This window comes from Marmota monax, unplaced genomic scaffold, assembly GCF_021218885.2.
Source record: "Marmota monax isolate L192 unplaced genomic scaffold, Marmota_monax_Labrador192_F-V1.1 WCK01_AAM20220418_F8-fsc00201, whole genome shotgun sequence".
In the NCBI taxonomy this organism is placed as follows: domain Eukaryota; kingdom Metazoa; phylum Chordata; class Mammalia; order Rodentia; family Sciuridae; genus Marmota; species Marmota monax.
The window spans coordinates 966220-990742 of record NW_026695150.1 but is presented as its reverse complement, the minus strand read 5'-3'; the positions used below and the strand labels follow the sequence as shown (position 1 = coordinate 990742).

Sequence of the window (24523 nt, the reverse complement as noted above, 5' to 3'; positions counted from 1 at the left end):
GCTTAAACATCATGAGCCCAGATATTGCATTGATGCATACACAGACCATTCAATTACATGTAGTGCCCATTTAAAAAACTTTCTGTTCATAAATATAAGCTGAATTGCACTTGGTACTTAATGACAGAGAAATGTCAAAAGTGTTATTAACTGAACTACTTTAATTTATATTAGAGAAAACATTCAATTAGTGAATGAATGGTCCTAGCATAAATATCCCCTAATTAGTTAATAATTGGGGTATTTCTTACCAAGCTTTGCAAAGCAAAGAGTTTCCCCAAATCAAGAACCTATTTCAGGCATTATATCAATATTATCCCATTAGCAGATTTAAGGGCAAAAATGAAGTCCAAAAGAAGCTGGACCGGTCAGTGAAATTTCTGTATGAACTAAGCTTTGTTTAAATTTTCTTAAGTCATAGCAAATGGCCCCATGATTTTAAATGGTCCCAAGTAGTTTTCTGAGCATTGTAAAGACTCATCTAGATATTTAGACTAGGCCTTATTCCTCTTTTATACTGACTTTGGAAAGCATAGTCTCAAGCAAAACTTCACAATGACCAACAGAAAGAACAAAGGCACATAATTTTTAAAGCAACCTTTGCATGTACTTAAAACTTCTAAAAATGATCAAAACTCTCCATCACAATGTATATTTCCCCTGGGTAGAGAGAGCCCTAAGTGATTCTTTCATTTAAGAAAGGCTCATTTTTTTTATTTGTTAACAACTGAGCCTATATGAAAAAGGCCATGTTCCTTCACACAGGCCGACTGACTTACACTATCTGTTGACAGGAAAGGAATGCTACAAAGTTACCCAAGTATCTGACAACCAAGTCAAATCTGATGAGTGGGCTAAAGAATCACAAAATTATTTGTACAACCAACAGAACCAAACACAGTATGCAATGAAACATAATATAAGTTTGTCTATTCTGGGGAAGGCATAAAAATTTCTCTTATAGCTCTGTGAAATTATTTTCGTTTTGTTCTTTTGTGAGGAAGCTACAGAACAGAAGTACAATATTGACTCAGATTAATAGAACCAGTGGTAGAATCACAACACCACAGCATAGCTCCTAAGATATGACTGGACCGGCAATATAGAAGCTAACGTCCCAGAGAACTACACACTGCTCAAACAAGAAAGGACTTAGCTTTTTAAAACAGTGGATCTAAGGATCACCACAGAGAAATCACTTGAATTTGCCCCCCACCCCAGTAGGGGTTACACGCTAGGACCAAGATGTTAATAATTAGATGTTGCCAGCATGTACAAAAATAACAACATCCTCAGCCAGGTGTGGAGGTGCACTTATAATCCTAGCTGCTCAGGAGGCCAAGTTCAAGGCCACCTGGACAACTTCATGAGACCTTATCTCAAAATAAGAAATAAAAAGGGATGGGGCGATGTAGCTCAGTGGTAAAGCAACCCTAGGTTCAACCCCAACAGCCACCCCTTTCCAAAGAATGACATCCTCTATTAAATGTGTTTTTTTAAGATCTTACTTTCAAACCAGAATGGTAGACTAAGAAATTCCAATGACCCACTATAAAAGCAATAAGAACCACTGTAAAAACTATCGAACCTTTTTAGAACCATGGAAATTAACTAAAAGGCTTGCGGCAATCTGAGGAACATTTACCCAAGGGGGAAAAAATAGCTGAATCTCATAACAGAGAGATTTATGGCCTTTTACTTTGCCCTACCCTAATCCCATCTCTTTCTCCAGCTCTGAAATAGCCCTGTAGATTAATAGGTCCTCAATTATGGTTGGTAAAAAAAACTAGTAGCATAGCCATCTCTAGAAAGAACCTATGTTTGGTGTTCCTCCAAAGTCCCATCACTAAAAAACTGTCAATGTGTGACTTGTCTGTGCGACTAGTACTCACTCTGTGTTAAATGGTCTCTTATCTACAGGACACTTGTCATAATTTATTAGTGGTTAACTACTTAACAATGTGGCTGCCTGAGGCAGTTACCAGTTGGGGCTAACAGGAAACTAACCAAAAAGTCATTAAAACTGAAAAACTGGGGAATGAAATGTCCACAGGAGGCTTTGAAAAGCCTTCTCATATTACTGGGAATGGTAGAAAGCTATGCTCATGCCTATGGGCTATGTAGATTCCCAGAAAAGACCCAAGAAGTCTTCAGGTTCTCACTGTTGGCTGGCTGAGTATCTGTGCAAGGAGGAAATGAAAATGTAATACACAGAGAAAACAAATAGTAAAATGGCAATTGTTAACTATCGTATCAGTATTTACATTAAACATAAGTGGACTAAAAACTCAGATCAAATGATAAAGATCAACAAAATGGATAAAAACCATGAACTAAGTGCTACATTGTATGCAAGAAACACATCTCAGATTTAAAGAAAAATAGGGTGGTGCATACCTGTAATCCTAGTGTCTTGGGAGGCTGAGGTAGGACAATCAGGAGTTCAAAGCCAGCCCTTAACAACTCAGCAAGGACCTAAGCAACTTAGTGAGACTCTGTCTCCAAATATAATATATAAAGGGCTGGATATGTGGCTCAGTGGTTAAGCACCCCTGGGTTCAATTCCTGATATGTATGTATGTATGTATGTATGTATGAATAAATGAATAAATAAACACACACATAGGTTTAAATTAAAAGAATTAAAAATAGGTACTGTGCAAGTAGTACCTCCGAAAGACCTGGAGTGGCCATATCATTATCAGACAAAAGAGACTGTGACAAAAATTGTTACTAGAGACTAAGAAGGACATCTTATGATAAAAGAATCAAACATAAAAACATTAAAGTATAAATACAAGTGCACCTAACACACAATTTTAATTTTTAAACACTACATACTGTTATGATCCTGTCTTCTATTCAATTTCATGTGCAGTGAAATAAATCTATAAAATCAACATTGCTAGGAAATTCTAAGGCAATGGTTTTTAACATCTCCTTCATAACAAATTTAAACTTGATAATGGGGTTTATAGAACAAAAAATTCTTTGTAAGAGAAAATAAAAATTTCCCTCCACCCCACCTCTCTCTATTACCCCATCCTAAAAGCAAACCTCTGTCTTTTTCTTCTTCACTTTCAAAACTTTCTCTTCCATCATGTCGTGGACTAGACGGAGAACTGTAACTCTCTGAAGATGTTTCTCCACATGTGTCATGTCCAGATCCAATGTCCAAATTCACATCTAAAAATAATAATTCTACTTTAAAAAAATCATGTTAAGTAGTTACATTAAATTTCAAATTAAATCATTAGAAATTATGTGTAGCTATAAATGTATATGTTTTTCAGTTTTTCTACTTAAAAAGTTTATTTTTGACCTAGGTAAAAATTTATCATTAAGTGACTGTTTTAACTGAAAATAATAAACATACTCTTAAAAAGGCATAAAAGAACAAGTCAATCTATGGACACACACAAAAAAATCAGAATTTAAGGTTCTCTGTAGGTTTTTGTAGGGTCTATCCAATAATACCACTTAAAAAAATTTTTTTTTAGTTATAAAAGGACACAATAACTTCATTTACGTATGTATGTATGAATGTATGTATGTATGTGTTGCTGAGGATTGAACCCATTGCCTCACATGTGCTAGGCAAGTGCTCTACCACTGAGCCACAACCTCAGCCCAATAATACCACTTTGAGCCACGTTCTAAGTCTAGATATGATAATTTCTCATAGCTTGTCAGAAAGTCCTTTTAACAACAGAGTAGACTTCCAGAAAGCCTATTCAGTAAAAATTACAAGGCCCCATTACTTAAAAAAATAAAAAAGCTTCCCATCTAGTAGACTAGGTAGCCTCTAAATTTCACCCAAAGGCCAGGACTATATCAGGGATAGGAGTGGGTATAGATTCTTCCATAATCAACTAGCTATATCCGTTTTGGACACATAAGGAAAGATTACTGGTGTAGCTGGTATTAGACATTCATATACTAGCCAGACTTAGGGAACTGTCCTATTCATTTCTATAAATCTAATGGCCTGCATAGTTTCTACCTTACAGCAAATACAAAATACATGTTTAGTGTATAAATTCCCATATGAGCAACTCCAGAGTATCCTTAAGAACTACAGATGAGCAAATCATTTCTGTTGCAACCTGGCGGAACCAAAGATAATGGTTATTAATTACTTGGCAAAATGCTGTGTCAGAGAAAAGACACTATTTGTGTAAAGGGCAATTTAGTTGACTACCTTGCATCTTTTTAAGGAGATCCATTTATAACAGTGTTAAGATTGTTCCCAGATGATCTAGCCTAGCCCAGCCACTCAAATGTTGGATGAATATTGAAGAAAAATAAGGGCATTATGAATGTACATGCAGCTAATTCCTTCTGGATGATAACTTAAACAGCAAATTGCCAAGGGAAAAATTTATAAAACTTCATCAGGCTACAAGAAAAGTGGCAGAGGATTATATGGGCAGGTAATAATTTAAAAAAAAAAGCAATCTTGACATATTTATACATAATAACAGGCTCTCTGAATTATTAGTTATAACTTGACTAAAAAAAAAATGGATTCAAGTCAAAGTCAACACCAAAGATTGAAAGACAATTGAATGTGCCATAGTGGTTAACAACTTTGTATTAAATTGGACTCATGAAAACGAAACCTATAAATGATGGAATATATATGGAAAATCTGCATATAAATACTTCAAAGTCAGCAGGTAACAAAATGAATAGTTCACTGTCTCTAAATGAGATTTATAACATAATTTCCTTTACATTGTACTTGCTAGTGAATATTCTAATTATCAAATTGCCATATATTAAACTGCGGTTTTCAAAGAACTAAATACAGGAATTCATTGCAATAAAAGCATTTTTTCTTTCTGATGATTCAGAAAGTGCTCAGACTTGTGCAGAACCTTGGGAACTTTTATAGTCAGAAATTATGTGATCCTCTCGAGATTCAGAAGCTACAGAAGAATGAAACAATTATGTCAAAGAATATGCCACAAATTGCCCTTTTAAATAGATACAAACTTTTAAATTTGCCATCATGTCTCAAATGATAAAAAAGGTCTTACACATGATCAAGAAGGCAGAACACCACCACCACAATACTTTACATTATTACTCTAACAAAAATTCTGGTTATTGGTAATTCTGAACAACTGGTTTGTTAAGAGTTAAGAACCATTTATATAAACCATAGGTGTTTGAACCACATCTATCTTCTGGATTATTTAAGAAGTTGAAGACCTTTAGATCATTCTAAAGCTTGTAAAAGAAACTGAGAGGCCAAACATTTTATTTATAATCAGCAACAGAGTGGGGCAGGAGAAACACTGGGATGATGATGAACAGTAAGAGTTCTTAATGGTCTCTGAGTAATGCATGTATCTCTTAAGTGAAACAAAGTTTAAAAAAAAGAAACACTATAAATAAACACAGACAACTATATAGCATGGATTACTTCCTGGGAGCAGACAACATGGAAGAATGCAGTGAGGAATCTTTATACTGTTCTTATTTGGGAATTAGTGATGTGGATGGTTTATTACTCAAAATAGGATCAAAATTTTAAAACTAAATTTTTAAAAATATATATTTTAAGTAATACTGCTTATTTAAAGATATTAGCAATCTACTAATCACAAGGACCCAGTATAGCATCTACATTTTATTAGCTCTTGTTCCATAATGGGAAAAAATTTCAACTGTATCTTCAGTTTACCAAATGCCTCAAGATAATTCCTTTTTGGAATCCTAATATTTCAAACAGAAATTAATATAGAGTTGTTTTTTAAGTCTGAGTTGACATACAACTGACACCAATGAGGCAAGCTGTCCAAAGTATACATTATTCATAATAACACTGTAAATGTAAATACATATGAGTCAGTGACATATATACAAGACAAAATGAAATAAGGTTTGGCTTATTCAAAAATTCTATGGTTGGTAAAGGGAAAAAGAACTGAAATTTGGATGTTGTTACAAAGTTCTTAATAACCTATAAAATGTATATTTTCTTCTAACTTATTAGCAGAGGAAAAAGAAACTAAATTACTGAACAGCTAGGTACTCAGTACCAGTAAAATGCTTTAATAGATTATTAATCTTATAACCTAGTGAGGCAGCATTATTCCCTATTTACCAAAGCAAAAACTACCATTTGAGAAAAGTCACACATCTAAGAAACAAGGGATACAAGATCCACAACCACAGCTGCTTCTGGTCAATGTCTATGAACTTTTTCTCTGAAAATAGGAGGCTACAAAGGCAAGCAGCAGCAGCTCTCCTTGGGTGAGCAAGAGTTCTCAAACCATGGGAGCTGAGGCAGCATGATGGTTTGGAGGGGCATGTATCTGACAGAAATTTCATCAGGAGAATGACCCAAAGTCTATGTGGTAGCAGTGCAGAAAACAAGCTAGGAGGGAACAGTGACAGGGAGGCCTGGTAGATTTCCAGTCATCTACTGAGATATCTTATTTCCAGATCATCTACTGCCTTCCTTATTTAGCTTTTTCCTCCTGCCCTTAGCTGCATCACTGTAGGGACTCTCAGAGAATAAAGAGCTGCAGTGCGTTCCTGGAACTGGATCCTCATAAAGACAAGATGGATTTTTCCCATACCACTTTTTCCCCAGTTTGGCCAATTCAGTGAGTTGGCAGATGGCTGTAGACTCAAAAGGTAGAGTTTAGAGGGGCAGAAAACTCTATTTTTCTTTCATCACTATTTATTCTCTCTATACAAATATCTATATGCCTCACTTAGGAATACACTCTTATTATTTATGCTGCATCACATCTGAATGTGTTATAATTAAAATAAATTTAAAAACAAAAATTCTTATTTGTGGGTTCAGTCAGTAAATATGTTAAGTGCACACTTGGACAATATATTCTTCTAGTGATCTGTGGGCTTTTACTCTTTTTTCAATCTTTACTATTATCATTAACAGTAAGGATAAGGAAAACACACAAAAGTAATCAATGAATTAACAGAAGGGGACTTCTCAGTAAAATGAACCTCGAATCTAAACATAGAAAGACTATAAAATAATGGTGGGTAAGTGAAAACCACAACAAATCTAGCTTAAAAAAAAAATCTGAGGTTGAGAATTCCTCAAAAGTCCCATAAAGGCAGTTACTAAGTCATGGAAAAAAAGGTCAAAAATATTCTAAAAACAGACTTAGATAGGAACATGCCCAGACTTTGTTGAGGGTGGCTTGCAAAGCTGTAGAAAAGACCCTCCACGATGGTAGGCCCTCTGTCTGCTCTGGTGTAGAACTGGCCTGAGGAAGGAACAGGCTGGGTGACTGCTACCACCAGAAGAAGAGTAAATGGTAAGTCCTAATAAGGATGGCAAGAAATGTTTACCTCCATGTCTGGTTTATAGTCCCTAAATTAATCCCAATAATTTCAAAACACTTTAATTTGGAAATTGCTATATACATCAATGCAAGGTAAATTATAATATTAGGATCTGACACAGCAGCTTAAGACCAACTAATATAATATAGTATCATGTTGAAAATATTTAGATGAGAATTGAAAGAAAAAACTTTTCTTACCTTTCACAGTACCACCATGGGTATGCTGAGGAGTGGAGAGTCTAATACCATTTATTCTAGAATTCAGTCTGTTGTCCGTTTTCTTAATTTTCTCCCTAAGCCAAATGTACATATTACTACCATTTTTTATAAGGTTCTCTACTAAATATATTAAGTACAATATTCCTAAAATTTCCCAAGACTTGTTGTAATTGAAAGATGTTTTAGCAAGAAAAAAAAAAAATCCAACTACAAGTAAAATGCATCATTAGTTCTGAGAGTTCTGCCCCTCTAAACTCTACATAGTATTTTTTTCCCGATACTAGGGATCAAACCCAGGGTCTGACACATGGCTAAGCAAGGGCTCTACCTCTGAGATGTACTCCCAGACCTTTTTATTTTTTAATTTTGAGACAGGATCTTGCTAAGTTGCCCAGGCAGGTCTGGAACTTATGATCTTCCTGCCTCAGCCTCCCAAGTAGCTGGCCACCATGAGTACAAATCAACATAATATTTGACAACAGATTTACTTCTATCACCTACATATGCTGATATTTTCAACCAAAAAAAATTGAGCCCAGAATTTAAAATATGAATAGAAACCTAACAGAAAAAAATACTATGTAGACCATATAAACTAAATATGCTCATAATCAAACGCTACTATCTCTTCATATCAATTCTATTAATGGGAACATTAAATTGAACCTACTTTTCTATTTGTGGCTTTCCTTTCTTCTTATTTATTGAAGATAAACTCCGTTTTTCAGCAGAATGCTAGTAGGAAAAAAAAAAGGCAGACAGAGCTAAACATTATTAATGATGTAGATTTCCTTTTACTGGGATATCATTCATTAAAATGGTATGTCTGCATAGTTGTATATGCTAACAAATTTTGATTTCCAACCTATTTTTGAAGTTACCTATCAGAACTACTAAGATTGACATATTGTTATAAATACTTCATATTAATCATGAGAAAAATATCCATTTTTTCTTTTATAATGGATCTCTATTCTTTTCTTCTGATTATAATAGTCCCTCCTCACCTGTAGTTACATTTTCTGTGATCAATCATGGTCCAAAAATATTAATGGAAAATTCTAGAAACAAACATTTCCTAAGTTATTATTTTGAGAAGCATGGTGAAATCTCATGCTGTCCCACTCCATCCCTTCCAGGACACAAATCATCATCCCTTTGTTCAGCCTATCTTTACTGTATTCACTACTCAGTCCATAGCAGTTGAGAGGCTGAGCACATTAATATAACATCTGTTATGACATGGTGTTGTAATTGTTTTATTATTACTGTTGTTAATGTGCGCAACTTATAAATTAAACTTTATCATGGCTATGCACTCTATATGAGAAAAACAGCCTATATGGTGTCTGATACTATTCACAATTTTAGACATTTACTGGAGGTCTTGGAGTGTACCCCCTGTGAATAAGGAGGGACTACTGTACAAAATAAAATATAATCAAGTGATTGGTATTTGCTAGTATTCTCCTGAAGTTTAGTGTAATAAAACTAATAACCACAATTTGGTCAACTCCAAGAGAACACAGAGACATTGGGACAGAGGGGATGGGAAAGTACAATAAGATGGGCTTTGAAAAGAGGTTATTTTATAAGCATAACTGATATAACTTATAATTTCTCAAAATGTGCCTTAGTTCATAAGAACACATTCCATGAAGAGTTAATATCTGGATCTGAGTATGGCCAGAAAATAGAATCAGGCTAATGAATCAATTTTCTAGATAGAACAGGATTGTTCCATATTTACACATGTATACTTCCCTCCAAATCTGTGGTGGTCTGAACATACTTGAGGGCACTCTGCTCTCTGATCACAACCATTTAAGAAAGCAAATGTTCCCTAATTACACTCATGAGTGCCAGTAAACTGGCCCAACTACTCATGAGAAAGTTCAGTTTGAAAATTCACATCACCCATAGCAAGAGAGTAACTGAAATGTGAATAATTACTTAAAAGAGCAAAACAAATTTGATATAACAAGTTAATGCATCTCTAGTTAGAATAAACATTTTGGTTGTCATATTAAAGTGCATTAATTTTATGTAATAAAAGTTATCTAAAATATACTTTCTCAAGTCTAAGAACTTAGATCATATATAAAAGCATGAAGTCTATAACAATGAAATCCTCCTTAATTTCTTCCTACCAGAATGCTTCCTGCCTAAATGCTTACAAAACAGAAAAAGAGTAATAATACTTTATACTGCACCAAAACAAAACCCCTACGTACCTGCTCAGCTAAGGTCACACAGTGCTCTGGGTGCTGAATGGTGGTGCAGCTTTGCTTCCTCCAATCCACAATTCCATTCTGTTCAGAATATTTCATGGTAAGCCCATCCAATGGAGAACAGCTTGTACCAATACTGCTATCAAAAGAAAAGTTTATGAAAGTATAACCTTGTGAAAAGTTTACGAAATTTATCCTCAATAATTTAACCTGCTATACCGTTTCAATGAAGAAGCTATAGTAACTCTTTCTTTAGCCTATTAGTTTTTATTTTTTGAATACATAGTGGTAAGTTCAAGGGAAATAAGTATACTATAAGAAATAAACAGGTACATATCTAATTTATTACTAATGTCTGTCTCTAAAAATAATAGTAATAAATGTGTGCTCTGCCTTGAGAAATCCTACAAAGAGGTTATCTTGCACTCCTGAAGGCTGGGAACAGAGAGAATACAAAATTCTGTATCTGGAGAAAATCACTGTCCTAAGTATTGTGTATAACCAACATAAGAAGGGACAGGAAAAAAAATGACTGAAAACCAAAGAAATATACAATAGAATTAGGCCCAAAGAGAATCCAAAAGATGTAATTACTGGATATGAACCTTCAGTCTGTATCACATGGTCAATGAATAGAACAAGGTTGAGGATTTGGAAGAGTACCAGAAAATATAAAGAAACAAATTTAAATTCTAGAACCATAAAATAAACTGATATAATGAACTCAATGGATGGCCATCAGATGAAGAAAATCAGTTAAGAATAAATTATCTTGAGTTAATATATTGAAGTACAGAGAGGGAAGCAATATGCACAACAAGTATAAGTTAAAAAGACGACATGGGACATAGTAGAAAGTCTAATATATAAGGACTTGGGATACGTCTTAAAAGATGGAGCAAGAGAACAGCACAAAACCAATTTTAAGAGGTAAGAGCTAGGAGTTCTCAAAAATCAACATATATAGCAACTGATTCAAGAAGGATTAATACAAAGAAAGCTACATATCATAGGAAAATTGCTAAAAACCAGACAATGAGAAAAACTTAAAAGCAAAGCAACCAGAGGAAAAAGCATATTACCTTTAAAAGAGCAACAATAAGATTAACTGAACACTGAAGGCCAGATAGCATGAGTTTGAATTCGCCTCAAAAACAAAGTCTAGAATGACATAATTTATTTGAGAGGTGGTCCCAGAGAGTAGGAGGCAAGGGAGCAGGAAGAGGGAAATAGCAAAAGACCCCAATGAGGTTGCCACTATAAGCAAAAGGGGCTCAATGCTACTGGGAACTTCTAAAATTACCTACCAAAGAACAGAAAGCAAGGGGCTGAGGTTGTGATTTGGTGGTAGAGTGCTTATCTAGCATGTACAAGGTACTGTACATGTAGTTTTGGATAAGATGTAGTACATGCAGTTTTGGATAAGCCTCAGCACCACATAAAAATAAATAAATAAAATAAAGGTTTTGTGTCCAACTACAATTAAAAAAAAAAAAAAAAGGAAGCAAGAGTATAGAATCAGCAAAGGCCCCGAGTGAGAAGTATAAAGTCTGTGGAACACGGCTGAAGGAAAGAGCACTTAACTAACGGAATATAAGTTGGAAATCTCTTAAGTGATTTTATGTGATCTGCAAGAGAAATCAGAGATGGGAAGAGAAGATAAGAGAGAGACCAAAGGTATCTGCCCAGAAGACAATGAAATAATAGTTTCAAAAAGCAAACAGAAAATAACTGCCAACCCAGAAATTCATAGACAACAAAAATATCTTTTAAAAATGAAGACAAATTATACCCAATCCCCCGATAAAAACTAACTGCACGCATCACTAGCAGATGTAATTGTAGGAAATACTCAATGTTCTTCAATTGGAAGGAAAATGGTCACAGGTGGGTGCTCAGAAACAAAGGAAGGAATAAAGAGGAATAAAGGAATAGTAAAATCTAAATGAATACTGGAAAAAGATTTCATGGGGCTTCAAACAATAAAGATAATTAAAATGCATGACAACTATGATTTACAACTCAGGAAAAGAAAAGGGGTTAGAGTAATCTAAGGTCCTCAAATTGTTGGGGAAATGATACCAGCACAATTTACACCAGACATTAATAAGTCAAGATGTATAATAAATTCTCTAGCATAACTAGAATACGGATACAACATATACCTATAAAGACTAATTAAAGAGAAAAACAATTTAAATAAAAACAAAAACAGGGGCTGGGGTTGTGACTCAGTGGTAGAGCGCTCGCCTAGCCTGTGCAAGGCACTGGGTTGAATCCTCAGCACCACATAAAAATCAATCAATAAAATAAAATAAACGTATAAAAAATTATGAATCCTGTAAAAAAAAAAAAAGGTGGCAAGAAAGGAGACAAAAGGAAACACAGAATAGGTGGGCCAAATAAAAAGCAGAATTATAGCCAAATACATCCATAATCTAATTAATTGTTACACCAATTTAAAAGTATACAAAAGTATATGTATTTAGAAATTAGATACCTACTTCACAATGGGACTTTTCCCGGTATGTTTCTTGTGGATTATGGTGTGCTGCAACACATCTAGAGTAGAAGAAAAATTAATTTATTATACTAATGCTGCAGCAAATATCCAAAAGGATAATGCTATTAATTTATGCTATCGAAACACTGTTGACAGATGGGATACAGCACTTCTAAGCATTTCCCAATAAAGAAAATATCTTAAAGAAGCAATTTTTCAAAAACATAATAAGTAAGCCAGGCTTGGTGGGACATGCCTGTAATCCCAGTGACTTGGGAGGCTGAGGCAGGAAGATCCCAAGTTCGAGGTCATGCTTGCCAACTTAGTGAGAACCTGTCTCAAACTTTAAAAAAAAAAGTTTGCTCAATGGTAATGTACCCTTGGGTTCACTCCTCAATATCCTTTACCCTCCAACACAAGACATAATAAGTTACTGAATTATCTTAAATATTCTCTCAAATGTGTTTTACCTAACAGTACATCAATCTTATCCAAAACTACAAGTCTAATACGGACATGCTACTTTAACTACAACAATTTCACATAAAACTCTTATTTAATCAATAAAAAATGAATTGTTTCAAAAACTATGCACACACACACACACACACACCTCGACAAGGTGACCTTGAACTTGTGATCCTCCTGCCTCAGCCTCCCAAGTAGCTGGGTTTACATGTGTGTGCCAATGCACCTAGCTGTATTTCAAACATTTTTTTATTTTTAAATCTATTAACATGGGGCTGGGGATGTGGCTCAAGCGGTAGCGCTCTCGCCTGGCATGCGCTCGGCCCCGGTTCGATCCTCAGCACCACATACAAACAAAGATGTTGTGTCTGCCGAAAAAACTAAAAAATAAATATTAAAAATTCTCTATCTTTAAAAAAAAAAATCTATTAACATAATAAATACCCATGTACAACCACATCCGAGATTTCTGCCTGTATTCTTTACCTACTTATTTGTAACATCACATCTGTCACATCCCAATGTTTTTTTTAAATTAAAAAAAAAAAATCATAGACAGGATATGACCATTCACCTCCCTCCCTCTATAGAAGTTAACTAGTACCTAACTTGTTGGAATACTCTAGTGAAAGTGGTGCTGCATGTTTGAATATACTAGAAATATCCTTTTAACTGCAACCCAGAATAGATCTATCACAATTTATAAGTTCATTAACATTTGAAACATTAAGGCAATTTCCTGATATTTGCTCTTACAAACAATTGTGCCACAAATATCACTGTCTACATCTCCTTGAGCACTTGTACAACAAATTTTACAATCATAGGACAACAGCATAAAATTAGCTCCAACTTCACTACATTGTGCCAAATTTCTGTCCAGAAGACCTGTACCCATTTACATCCCCATCAGCAGTACAAGGTTCCCACTGCTTAATATGCTTAACAGTGTCAGATTTGAAAGTGTTTTGACAATTTGATGAGTGTGAGATGATATATCACTGTTTTCATTTGCATTTTCTCTACTACTAGTGAGGCTGCACACTGTTTAATGGCTGTTCAAGTCTCCTATGAATTGCCTATTTATATCTTTTGCTCATATATCTGTTGGGATAATTTTCTCAAAATTTTTTAGAAGGATCATTGTATAATCTGCACAGTCTTTTATCTTTAAATATCCTACTAATAGCATCTCGTCTTCTGTGGATTATTTTCTAATTGTATGGTTTCTCTGATCATTTGTAAGCTTTTATTTAATTGGTCAAATGTATGGTCATGTTCTACCTTGTTCAAGAAAGCCTGTCTATTTAGATTAACATTAAAAAGTTTTAAGTTTTAGAAAATCAAGTTGTAACTCACCCGAATACACATGATGTAAGTAGGGATCTCATTACATATATTTGTATGTATGTATGTATGTATGTATGTATGTATGTATGAATGTATATATATGTATGTCATATGGCTTGTTGGAAGTCAATTGTGTGTACATCATTTCAGTGAACACTCTATTCTTTACCTACTTATTTGTAACATCACCTCTGTCACATCCCAATTCCCATAATGTCTGGATCCAGGATTCTTAATTGGGTCTACCCTGATTTAACACCAGGCAGAATCACTTATTCTAGTGAATCTACATTTACCTTCTTCTTGACTTGAAGCTTCTGAGCTGTCTTCTTTTAAATGTTCTAGTATCTTAGAGGTCTTCAGAGAGGATTGTAAATTATCTGCAGGAAGTAATTCAATACTATTAACTCTTCACAAAATTGTAATAGCCAGATAAAGATGACAAATATAATGATTATTCCCCCTGCCCCAAGGAGGAGGTGAGTGGAGTATTAGCAATGAAGAAAACATTTCTACTAGTTAGAACTCCTAAGAAATCAAGTGGACACGACACAAAGCACCAGACCTATGAGAGGAGTTGTGAAACTAGCTATCTCCTCAAGCACCACAGGATCTGAGTAAAACACACCACATGTATTAGCTACTGTGTGCTCCTGTGCAAAATGAGCAACTGGACCAAAGGGGCGCCTCTCAAATATTTGTGTTTTTATTTTTTAAAATATCCACTGTTGTACAGTTAATTTTATAAAACAACGATAATGCCATGGCACTAATGAACTGCTATAAAACTCAACGTCTACTCTGAACTTCTGTTCTATCACAGAGCAGTGACAAGCAATGGTAGATGAGCACTGACCCAAAGAACACATTTTAACTGCTAACTATAAAAATTTAACTATAAAATGACATGGTAAAGCATGAAAACCAAACCAGAGTTCAACATTTTAAGTCATCTAGCAGTTTAACACTGCTTTCTCAGAGTTAGTTGTCAGGATTATAGAGTGTTACTCTTTGGTACGAGGCAGGGTAGGAGGCAAAATGGTAGAGCTATCGATTAAAACTGTGCAAGTGAATGTTGACAACAACATGTTCAGTAGTGAGACATGAAACAACACAGACATGTACAAACACTGTGATGACAAGGATTCCTACAATCTCAAATTGTGTACTTTCAACAGTATTTTAATATAACCTTAAAACAAAATCTGCCAACCTCATCTGCATTGTTTATGTAATTCAAACACTGCGAGGCCCTCAAGATAAGCTTTTCCTTATTTACACCCATCTTCCTCCCTGCTCACTTGGGTAAGCTCCCCTGAGCATCTTGTTAATCTGAACTATAAAAGTTTAACTGTGTGTTCTAATGCCTTTTTAGGATTAAACAGATGCTACTGATGGATATTTATTAAAAAAGTACTTATACCTGGCTCAGGGAGAAAACACTGATTGTTAAATCTACTTAGCTCTAGAATGACCAGAACTTTAACAAAAGCCATTGCCACTATTCACACACAAATTCAACATGGAGTTGTGCATCTTGTCTGAGGCAACTGGTCAAAAAAGGGTCATATTTTAAATCTAACTGCTAATTATGCTCAAAGTATTTAAAGCACATGCATGCGCAAACACACTCAAAATAATAAATGAAATTTTAAAATTTATCCAGATGTTATAACATCCAATCATATTTTTCACCCACCTCAAACTGAGGAAATGTGAATTTTCTTTCACCTTTAGAGGTACTGAAAAATATAATTGTTGAAAGGAGAAGGAAAGATTTAAAGAAAAAAATGTTCCTTGATACAGTGGCTGCTCTTAGATTTAGCAGAAATTCTTTAAAGTACATATCAGTGTTCTCGGCAAAATATTCATTTAAAAGGAAGGCTGAGGAAGATGTATATAAAGAACACAAAGTAGACTGTGATGAATGCTGAAATATACGGGCAAAACCAAACAGAGAAACACAAGAAAAAACCAGAAAAGCTTTCTGGAAGAGGTGCAGCTGGGTCCAACACAGGTGTGATTTTAATAGACAGTGACGGATGCACACAAGAGTACAAATGAGCAGAGAACCCGGCAACAGTGGCAGGCATGCTGGACAGTGCTGAGACTTCATGGAGCTAGAGCCTGACAGACCCAAGGCAGGCTCAAGAAGTTCAGATGGGGCTTGCATTTCACACCCCATGTTTAACGTTTTTAAGAGGGGATTAACAATCGACTTTACCCCTGTGATAGCCCTGGCATAGAGGAGAGTGAGAAGATGAATGTGGGTCAAGAGCTGGGCTTTACAGATAAAAGCCTGCATGAAACAAGACCTAGCTGAAAATAATGGAATGGCTGGCCTTTAAACGGCTGAACATGAAGCGGAAGTGAGACAAAGAAGCTACGAGGCTCTGAAGGTCACAGCATCAGGAGAGCCAACACACCCTACAGTGCACCTCCACATCTTTCCAAGCTGTAAGCCAGGTCTGGCAAAGAACTGAAGACTGGGCATGTGCCATAGTCTTAGAGATTATTAGGCTTTGCCTGGTAACCAGTCTGTTTTGTAGTATTAGTTTTTTATACTATGCTCTTTAAAAGTGCAGTGTAAAATTCATTAGAAATGACAAACATTTCTTATTTGTATGTCACCATTCCTCAAATTTAACTATAAGTGACATGGTAAAGCATGAAAACCAAACCAAAAAAACCCTTCAAATTTCCAAGGAATGGACGATGCTTACTGAGACTGTGCAGAGAGTCTGACGATATGGACCGAAAAAAGCTGTGTACTTTTTGATTCTGTAGAAAAGCTTGTGATGAAGTTGAAAATAGCTGCCTGCATATAAAGAGAAAAGAGATTTGTTAATTTCAGGTATGTACATAAAAAAGAGTCTGTTTCCTATAAAGAAGACTTTATATGGCTGTTTCATTAAGGAACAGAAAGCGTTTTTCCCCCCATGAAGTAATATTTTCTAATATATTTACTATGGAAAGGAGTAAATAAAATTGAACAGGACTAATTTGCAAGGATCTACTAAACAGGTTCACTTTTAATGGTAAAGTTTCAATTCTGGGGAAAAAAAAAAGTGTCACTTTAGCCTTCTGCCCAAATGGTGAAACAGCCTGCCTTTTTGCCCAGAAAAAGAACTGCAATGTCTTTTTTTTTTTTTTAATATTTATTTATTTATTTTAGTTTTAGGTGGACACAATATCTTCATTTTATTTTTATGTGGTGCTGAAGATCGAACGAGTGCCTCATGCATGCTAGGCGAGTGCTCTACCTCTGAACCACAACCACAGCCCAGAACTGAAATGACTTTATCATTACATTTCTTCATAGTCTCATGAAGAGTTCAACTGGATCTGAATCCTACTTCAATGCCGTATAAATAAACTGAATTAGCTATTCAGCTTCAAATTCCTTAGGGTTATAAGTAACACTATCAACTGCATAGGTACTCAAAATACAAATACCCCTCAGTTACTGCTGTATACTTTTAATGCTTATTAAAAATTTTAATTCTTAATTTCTCCCAAGATTTCTGACCTATCATTTACTTTAGTCATTAAATCATTAAATACCACCACAACAGATGACCTTTATAAGTCAAAGTTGCCTTGAATATTTAGGCAAAAGTGCTTTTTGGTAACTCCAATGTGGAAATAAACATTCAATGGGAAGACACAAAGGGAAATGAAGAAAGGGGAAAATAACCAAGATCTGAAGTAAGGAGTTATCTAAATTTTAGTTCTACTTTCTAGTTCTGAATGTACTGCCTAAGCCTGGGATCCACACACAGAAGCAGTGGTGGAACCACACCTAGCTACAACTGGTCAAAATGCACAGACACATCTGAATTCAAGGCCTGAGCCCAAGGGACAACCCAGGTGTGTCTCCAAATACTGAGTACATATTCACCAAAGGAACACTGAGGTATATGTATTTAAATCACATGGGTAAAGCCCTGGAGCTGAAATTATTGCAGAACTAAAGCCAGAGCTCATTAATGCATAGCCACAGGTGGCAATTACACCTGAATTTAAAATCAAAGTAGCCAGAAACAACTCAAAATGACATGAATAAGAAAAATAAGATTACTTGTTGACATGACAGAAACCATTCAACCCCAAATGTACATTTTAATGCCATATTTCCATTCATCTAATTCACAGCTTAGCTGAGACTTAAACACAGTACGTCCTATACCAACCAAATCAATCTCTATTGTACTGATAAATTAATTTCCTATTTATAATTTTTATTTATTTTCTCCTCACCTCCATTATAACTGTTACTTTTCTTTCTTTTTTGTGGTGCTGGGGATTGAACCCAGGGCCTTGTACATGTGAGGCAAATATTCTACCAACTGAGCTACATCCCCAGCCCACAACTGTTACATGAATTGTTAAGGGACATGAATGATGATATACTAATATAAAATTCACAAACTGAGAATGAAGCTTCTTAACATGTTAGCTGTGAAGACCTCAGACTATCCATTTAGGAGAAGATATATATCCCTTCCATGCATCTTTTTTTTTTTTTTTTGGTATTGGCATTAGACTCAGGACACTTAACCATTAAGCTATATCCCCAGCCCTTTTTTGTATTTTATTTAGAGACAGGGTCTCACTGAGTTCCTTAAGGCCTCACTAAGTTGCTGAGGCTGGCTTTGAACTTGCGATCCTCCTGTTTCAGCCTCCTGAGCTGCTGGGATTATAGGTATGTGCCACTGCTCCCAGCCCCTTCCATGCATCTTACACCAAAATCAACTATAAGTGAATCTAAGATTTTTTTTTAAAGGGGAAATTATCAGAACAAACCACACATTAAAAATGTAATCTTTGAGGGGCTGGGGTTATGGCTCAGTGGTAGAGTGCTTGCTTTGCAAGTATGAGGCCCTGGGTTCAGTCCCCAGCACCACATAAAAATAAAATGAATAAAAATAAAGATATTGTGTCCATCTACAACTAAAAAATTTTTTTAAATGTAATCTTTGAAAAGTTTTTCTTAGGAAACAAAATTTTGAAACATCAAAGACTGATAAATCTGTCTTTATAAACTTTTAAAATATCTGAATGGTTAAAAATAAAGATAGGGCTGGAAGTAGCTCAATGGCAGACTGCAAGCCTATGATGAACAAGGCCCTGGGTTCAACTGCCAATACCAAAAAACACACAAAAAGAAATAAGAACAGAGCTTCTGCCTTTAAAGGGAACACTTATAAGGCTAATAAAAAAGTGAAAAGGACTGAAAAAGCTATTGACAGGAGAATGTGATTGGTCACTAAAATACAGATTAAAATCAGAATGTCTTTTTTTTTTTTTTTGAGACTGTCAAAAAGAAGAAATTGTGAATGTTTTGTTTGTTGAAGTAGGAAACAGATACAAGGCTTCCTTCTGAGGGTACAAAATACTATTACCTCTTTAGAAGTAACAGAAATACTACATATTAAAATATGTATAACTTTTGGACAATTGTAACTTTGCAAATTTTTCTTACAGATAAATGTATCCAAACATGTTAAACATATCCCTAGATATTGAAATATTATTTGTAGTAATTTAAAGATTTATGAAACAACTAAAATGACCATAATACACTGATTTAAATAAGGTTCAGTTAAAAGCAGATTACGCAGAATTAAAGATGAGATCTTTTACATGTACTGATGATGTGTTACCATGTCCCAAGACAATTAATGAAAACAAGACGAAATAGAATTACTGTTGAGATGACTCCTTTAAATGTAGTCCTGGTAGAAAGTAAAATTTCTACAAGTGGTTCTGTGTGGAAATAATTACTTTTTTCCTTCTGAAAAATCTCAAACTTACAGAAAAGTTAGAAACACAGTGCAAAGATATATATATATATTTTTTAAAACTGGACCATAAATAGTTTATCTGCTGCCTCAACTCCTGGGATGGTATCAGCAAGCATTTAGCATTTCCTACGTTCTTCCATAATCAATACTGGGAAATTAACACTAATCAATTATTACCTTCTAATCCTCAAATCCTGATGAAAGTCTTGCAAATTGACTCCTAAGTGTCCTTTTTATCTCAATGACTAAGTTCAGATTCCTGTGCTACATCCAGCTATCATGCCCCTCTCCTGTCCTCAGTCTTCCCTGACGCTCTTCTGGCTGGGAGGAACAGGCCGGGTGTTCTGTGGAGCATTCTTAATATAGGTGTGTCTGGTCAGATTCATGCATGACGATCATGGAAGTGAGGCTGCTCTTTTGCTGCAGCTGATCATATGGCAGACAATTTTGATTGACACACAACTGATTAAATTTATTTGAAGTAGTCTGTCAGGCTACTTCACTCTATATAAAGTTATTCTTTCTCTCTTTATAATTAATGAGCATTATTTTGTGGGAAAGCAGTATGAGAGGACTTTGATAATGTCAATATCTTACTTGTCAAATGTTCAACGGATTCATTTATTATTTATTTCAACAGAAATTCAGTTTCCTATTTTATTCAATGTTACTATTGTTATTTGTTGTGATGTTCTCTTTGCCCCAGATCTGACCACTGTTAAGTCTTTCAAGCTGGTTCTGTGTTCTTTTGATAAATCCATATCATTCTTTGAGCACTTCCTTGCTTTTTGTACAACAGGCTTATCTCATATTTTTTTTCCTAATCCCTTACAATCATCTTATCCTCCAAGAAACCCAAATTCCTTTTAATGGAGAATGGTATGGAGAAGTTGAGACTGGAGCACCACTATCATTACTGAATGTTGCGGTTTCCAGACAATTTCAATGGGCAGGGCTGGGGAAAACGTGGGTGTACACACACACATATACGCACACAACTGCACTTCTGTATCTACAGATACTAAATATCATGAATTTAGTAACTTCAATTTCAACCACTTTCCAGGGTTCATTCTGTTTTGTTGTTGTTGTTTGTTTGTTTGTTTTAGTTCATTCTGGTTTTCTACATTTCTATATAATTCCTTTTGCCAAAGGTGGGGGAGGCAAGCTGATTCTCATTATCCTCAATATATTTATTTAAATCCTCTTCTCCAAACTACCTCTTGCTGTCATCACTACTCCCTTGAAATCCCTATGCAGAGCCCTTGTGCTCCCATTTGGGCTCCAGCACCCTTGAGAGCTTCACCTGTTCTGCCAGGCCCCTCTCAACAGTGACCCAGGAGACAATGCTTCTACTTATTTCTACTCTCTTCTTTTTCCCTAGAAACATGCCCTTTACTATTTTACTTTCCCTCATCTTTTATTATTTTATTGTAACCAAGTCTGTATCAACATTTGTTTGTTGGTTTTTTCAAGTCAAAATATACCATAGTAACCATCTCTGAACATTCATCATTAGTGGAAATAGAGCTGTGAGGTAAATAACCAGGAGTATAACTATTTAGAGGTTATCTGATTTAAATTTTGTATTGCCCAATGCTTTCCTGAATTTTTACCAATTTATGCTCATCATTACCAAAGAGTATCTGCCAAGCTTTCTGATCTTTGCATATTCAACAGGTTAAATAAAAACTTCATGCTTTCTGTTACATTTCTGATTTGAGCACCCTTTCAAGCTTAAATGCCACTTAAAATTTTAGGTTTTCTGTTCTATTTGTTCATTCCCATTTCCCCCTTTCTGGTTGTTTACTCCCACTCTGAAGTTTGTCAAACAATGAAAATATTCTCCCCCTCCCAGTTTTTTTTTTTTGCTGTTTCCATGGAAGACAAAACCTTCCTTCCTTCTCAGGCCCACCTATCCTGAGAATACTCTCTGGGGCCAGCCCCTTTCTCATGAGGGAAGGGCCATTACACTAAGTGATACACATACCTGGTTCTCTCCCGACCCTGGGAAGTCTGCTTCCTAACTCAGGCAGCTTTAGGTTCAGAGAGCAGACAAAAGGAGTCTCAATTAAGCCCTGACCCTAAGCCATATGGGCTCCAGCATCACTTCGACTTAATTTACTTATTAATAACTATCAGTTTCCAATAAAATAGCATTTGCCTCCTTGGCTATTATTTCTGAATTTCTCTTTTAAAGAGAAGTCTTCAGTGAGGGATGAGGGGGATGACTGCCCAAAGCATACTCTATCCTCCAACACCACAGACAACTGTCCCACCTCAAGATCCATTCCTCAGACATCTCATTCTCTAACCCCAACTGGACTCTGCTTGATTACCCAATTACTCCCAAGACAATTATTCTCCAAGCACAGTAGTCCACTCTATCAGACCCACCTATCTCATGCTTCCCAGCACAACGTAGATCTGACTGTGCCTCATTTGTTAGAAAATGAACATTCTCCCTCAATTCCCTTGACTTATTATTCTATTGTTACATCCAAGAAAGCCCCCATCTAGAACAAATTCAACCATGTGCTTTCCGTATATACCTGGGCCAGAATTGTTGGAAAGATTTTAAATATGCAAAAGAGGTAGATTGATACCATTACATAAGTACTGATCTTCACCGTGATGCCATGCCTTGTTCAGCTTACTAGCTTTCTTTCATCAGGTTGTCCTCCAGATCCCTATAAAGGTTTTAAGCCCCCTCTATTCTCGAGCATTTGATCTCTTAACCTCAGTTTATCCTTTCTTATGCAACCCTTTAGAGAAAATAGAAAACATTAGGCAAAAAATCCCTCAATTTTCCACCATGAAATGCCCATACCTTTGCAGGGACCCTGATCCTAAGCCATATGGGTGTGCTTATGTGCTACCAAATTCCTCCTTCACCTGTATCTTCAAGTTCTTCCTCTAATGGCACATGGAAGACTATGGGAGTATATCTAAGAGAGGCTTTACATGTTCCTGGCATCATATTAATTCTCACCTCACCTACACCCACCTTTTCCAATGGCCAAACAACCACATGAAAGCAAAAACCTGACCTCAACCAGTACTGGGCTCCAGAAAAGCAAATGGCAGCCAGCAGCAAAGGTTTGATTCCTTTCACTTCTCATCTATCAGTCCAATCTTCTTACTGGACATTAAAGCATCTCCCAAGTTCCACTTTCCAATAAATTTAGAGAAAATAAAAGGCTTTATTTAATATTTTCAAATCTTAGAAGAAGCAACATTTTATGATATTAGAGAAATGAAGGGTACAATTGCAAAGCAAGTTTGGTATTTTTACTGTGAGCCTACACCTAAATAGCACAAGGATTAAAATGTCCGATTTACAAAGTACTCTAGAGAAATCTCTGTAACCTCCCTTAAAAGCTGACTCTCAGCACCCGCTGAGCTGAGTGGAGGCATCAAGTCAGGTAATCTGATACCTTAGGATGGGCTCCAGGTCAGGGTGTCGCCTCTCCTCTCTTTTCAAGGAACCCTGATTCAGGGCTCTTAAAATGGTCTTGTCAAAAGTCTCTGAAGACAATTCCTTTGGAAGCTAGGAAAGAAAAGCAATGTTCAAGGTAAGTTTCTCATTTACTGGCAAGATGTTACAAATCAGAATTATAAAACAGAGATAAAAACTCCTGCTCATTAATCATCCAAAAGCAGTTCTTTTTCCAAACCTTCATGACTGAGGACCCAATATTGAAGCAGCATGGGTCTTTCCCTTAAGACACTCAATAATGGGCTGGGGTTGTAGCCCAGTGGTAGACTCTTGCCTAGCATGTGTGAGACACTGGATTCAATCCTCAGCACCACATAAAAATAAATAAAATAAAGGTCCATCAACGACTAAAAAAAAAGAAAGAAAGAAAAAGACACTGAATGACTCTTTCTGGTCACATCTTGGGGATTGCTGAGATGCAAAGGAACCTGGAAATGTTCAACACGCCTCTGGTATACACCACATGTATCTCAACACATGTCCCACTGCAGTAACACCCACACCGAGGTCTGAGTTAAACTCAGCATTTTGCATAGCATAACTGATATTATTTTTGTCCTGGAAGACTATTCCCAAAAGTTGTTATCACTGCCTTTATAGTTACCACTTTTGGGTCGCTTGTTTTACATGTTAATTTCATCAACATCAGAATACCAACACTGTGCCCCAAATAAATAACCAAATTATGACAGCTGGATGAAAGTCAACATTATTTCCATCAAAAGCACTAGAGAGGTTTTACTCAATATCATGGAGATGCCCTTTCAGCAGTCTGCTAGAACCGCCCCCCCCCATCACTTGGCCAAGAAAATTTTTAAATTAAAATCCAATATAATGTGTTAAAATCCATCTACTGTCATGGATAACTAATTAGAACAAATTTTAAAAATAAAAAAAATTAAAACATAAGAAAAAAATTAAAAACCAAATTCAAATTCTGTCATTTTATTTAACTGGTTTACACTTTAAAATCCCCCAGTAAACCAGTTCTTTGTAAAACTAACTTTCCAATTCTTTGAAGAATTCAATGTTTTACATTTTAGTGGCACTTTCATTAAAATTAAGAGTAGAACCATTAACACATTATTCTGGTTAACAACTGAGAAAAG

The 24523-nt window shown here is 35.6% G+C and overlaps 1 protein-coding gene across 8 annotated transcripts in view; it reads right to left on the bottom strand.

Annotated features, from left to right (window-relative positions):
- Positions 1-24523, bottom strand: part of Zcchc2 (zinc finger CCHC-type containing 2) — a 57914-nt gene that overhangs the window by 10272 nt on the left and 23119 nt on the right. For 7 of the 8 annotated variants that reach the window (XR_006848143.1, XR_006848146.1, XR_006848147.1 and 4 more), the window contains exons 5-12: positions 23353-23465; positions 16832-16926; positions 14405-14488; positions 12292-12349; positions 9791-9926; positions 8227-8291; positions 7536-7630; positions 3058-3186 (exon numbers count right to left, since the gene is read on the bottom strand). Coding sequence is in view for 2 of the 8 variants with exons in the window: in XM_046428183.2 (XP_046284139.1) it covers positions 3058-3186; positions 7536-7630; positions 8227-8291; positions 9791-9926; positions 12292-12349; positions 14405-14488; positions 16832-16926; positions 23353-23465 (775 nt within the window). In the remaining 6 variants the exon portion in view is untranslated. The remainder of the gene's footprint in view (positions 1-3057; positions 3187-7535; positions 7631-8226; positions 8292-9790; positions 9927-12291; positions 12350-14404; positions 14489-16831; positions 16927-23352; positions 23466-24523) is intronic. The other variant, XM_046428185.2, reaches the window with a different exon arrangement.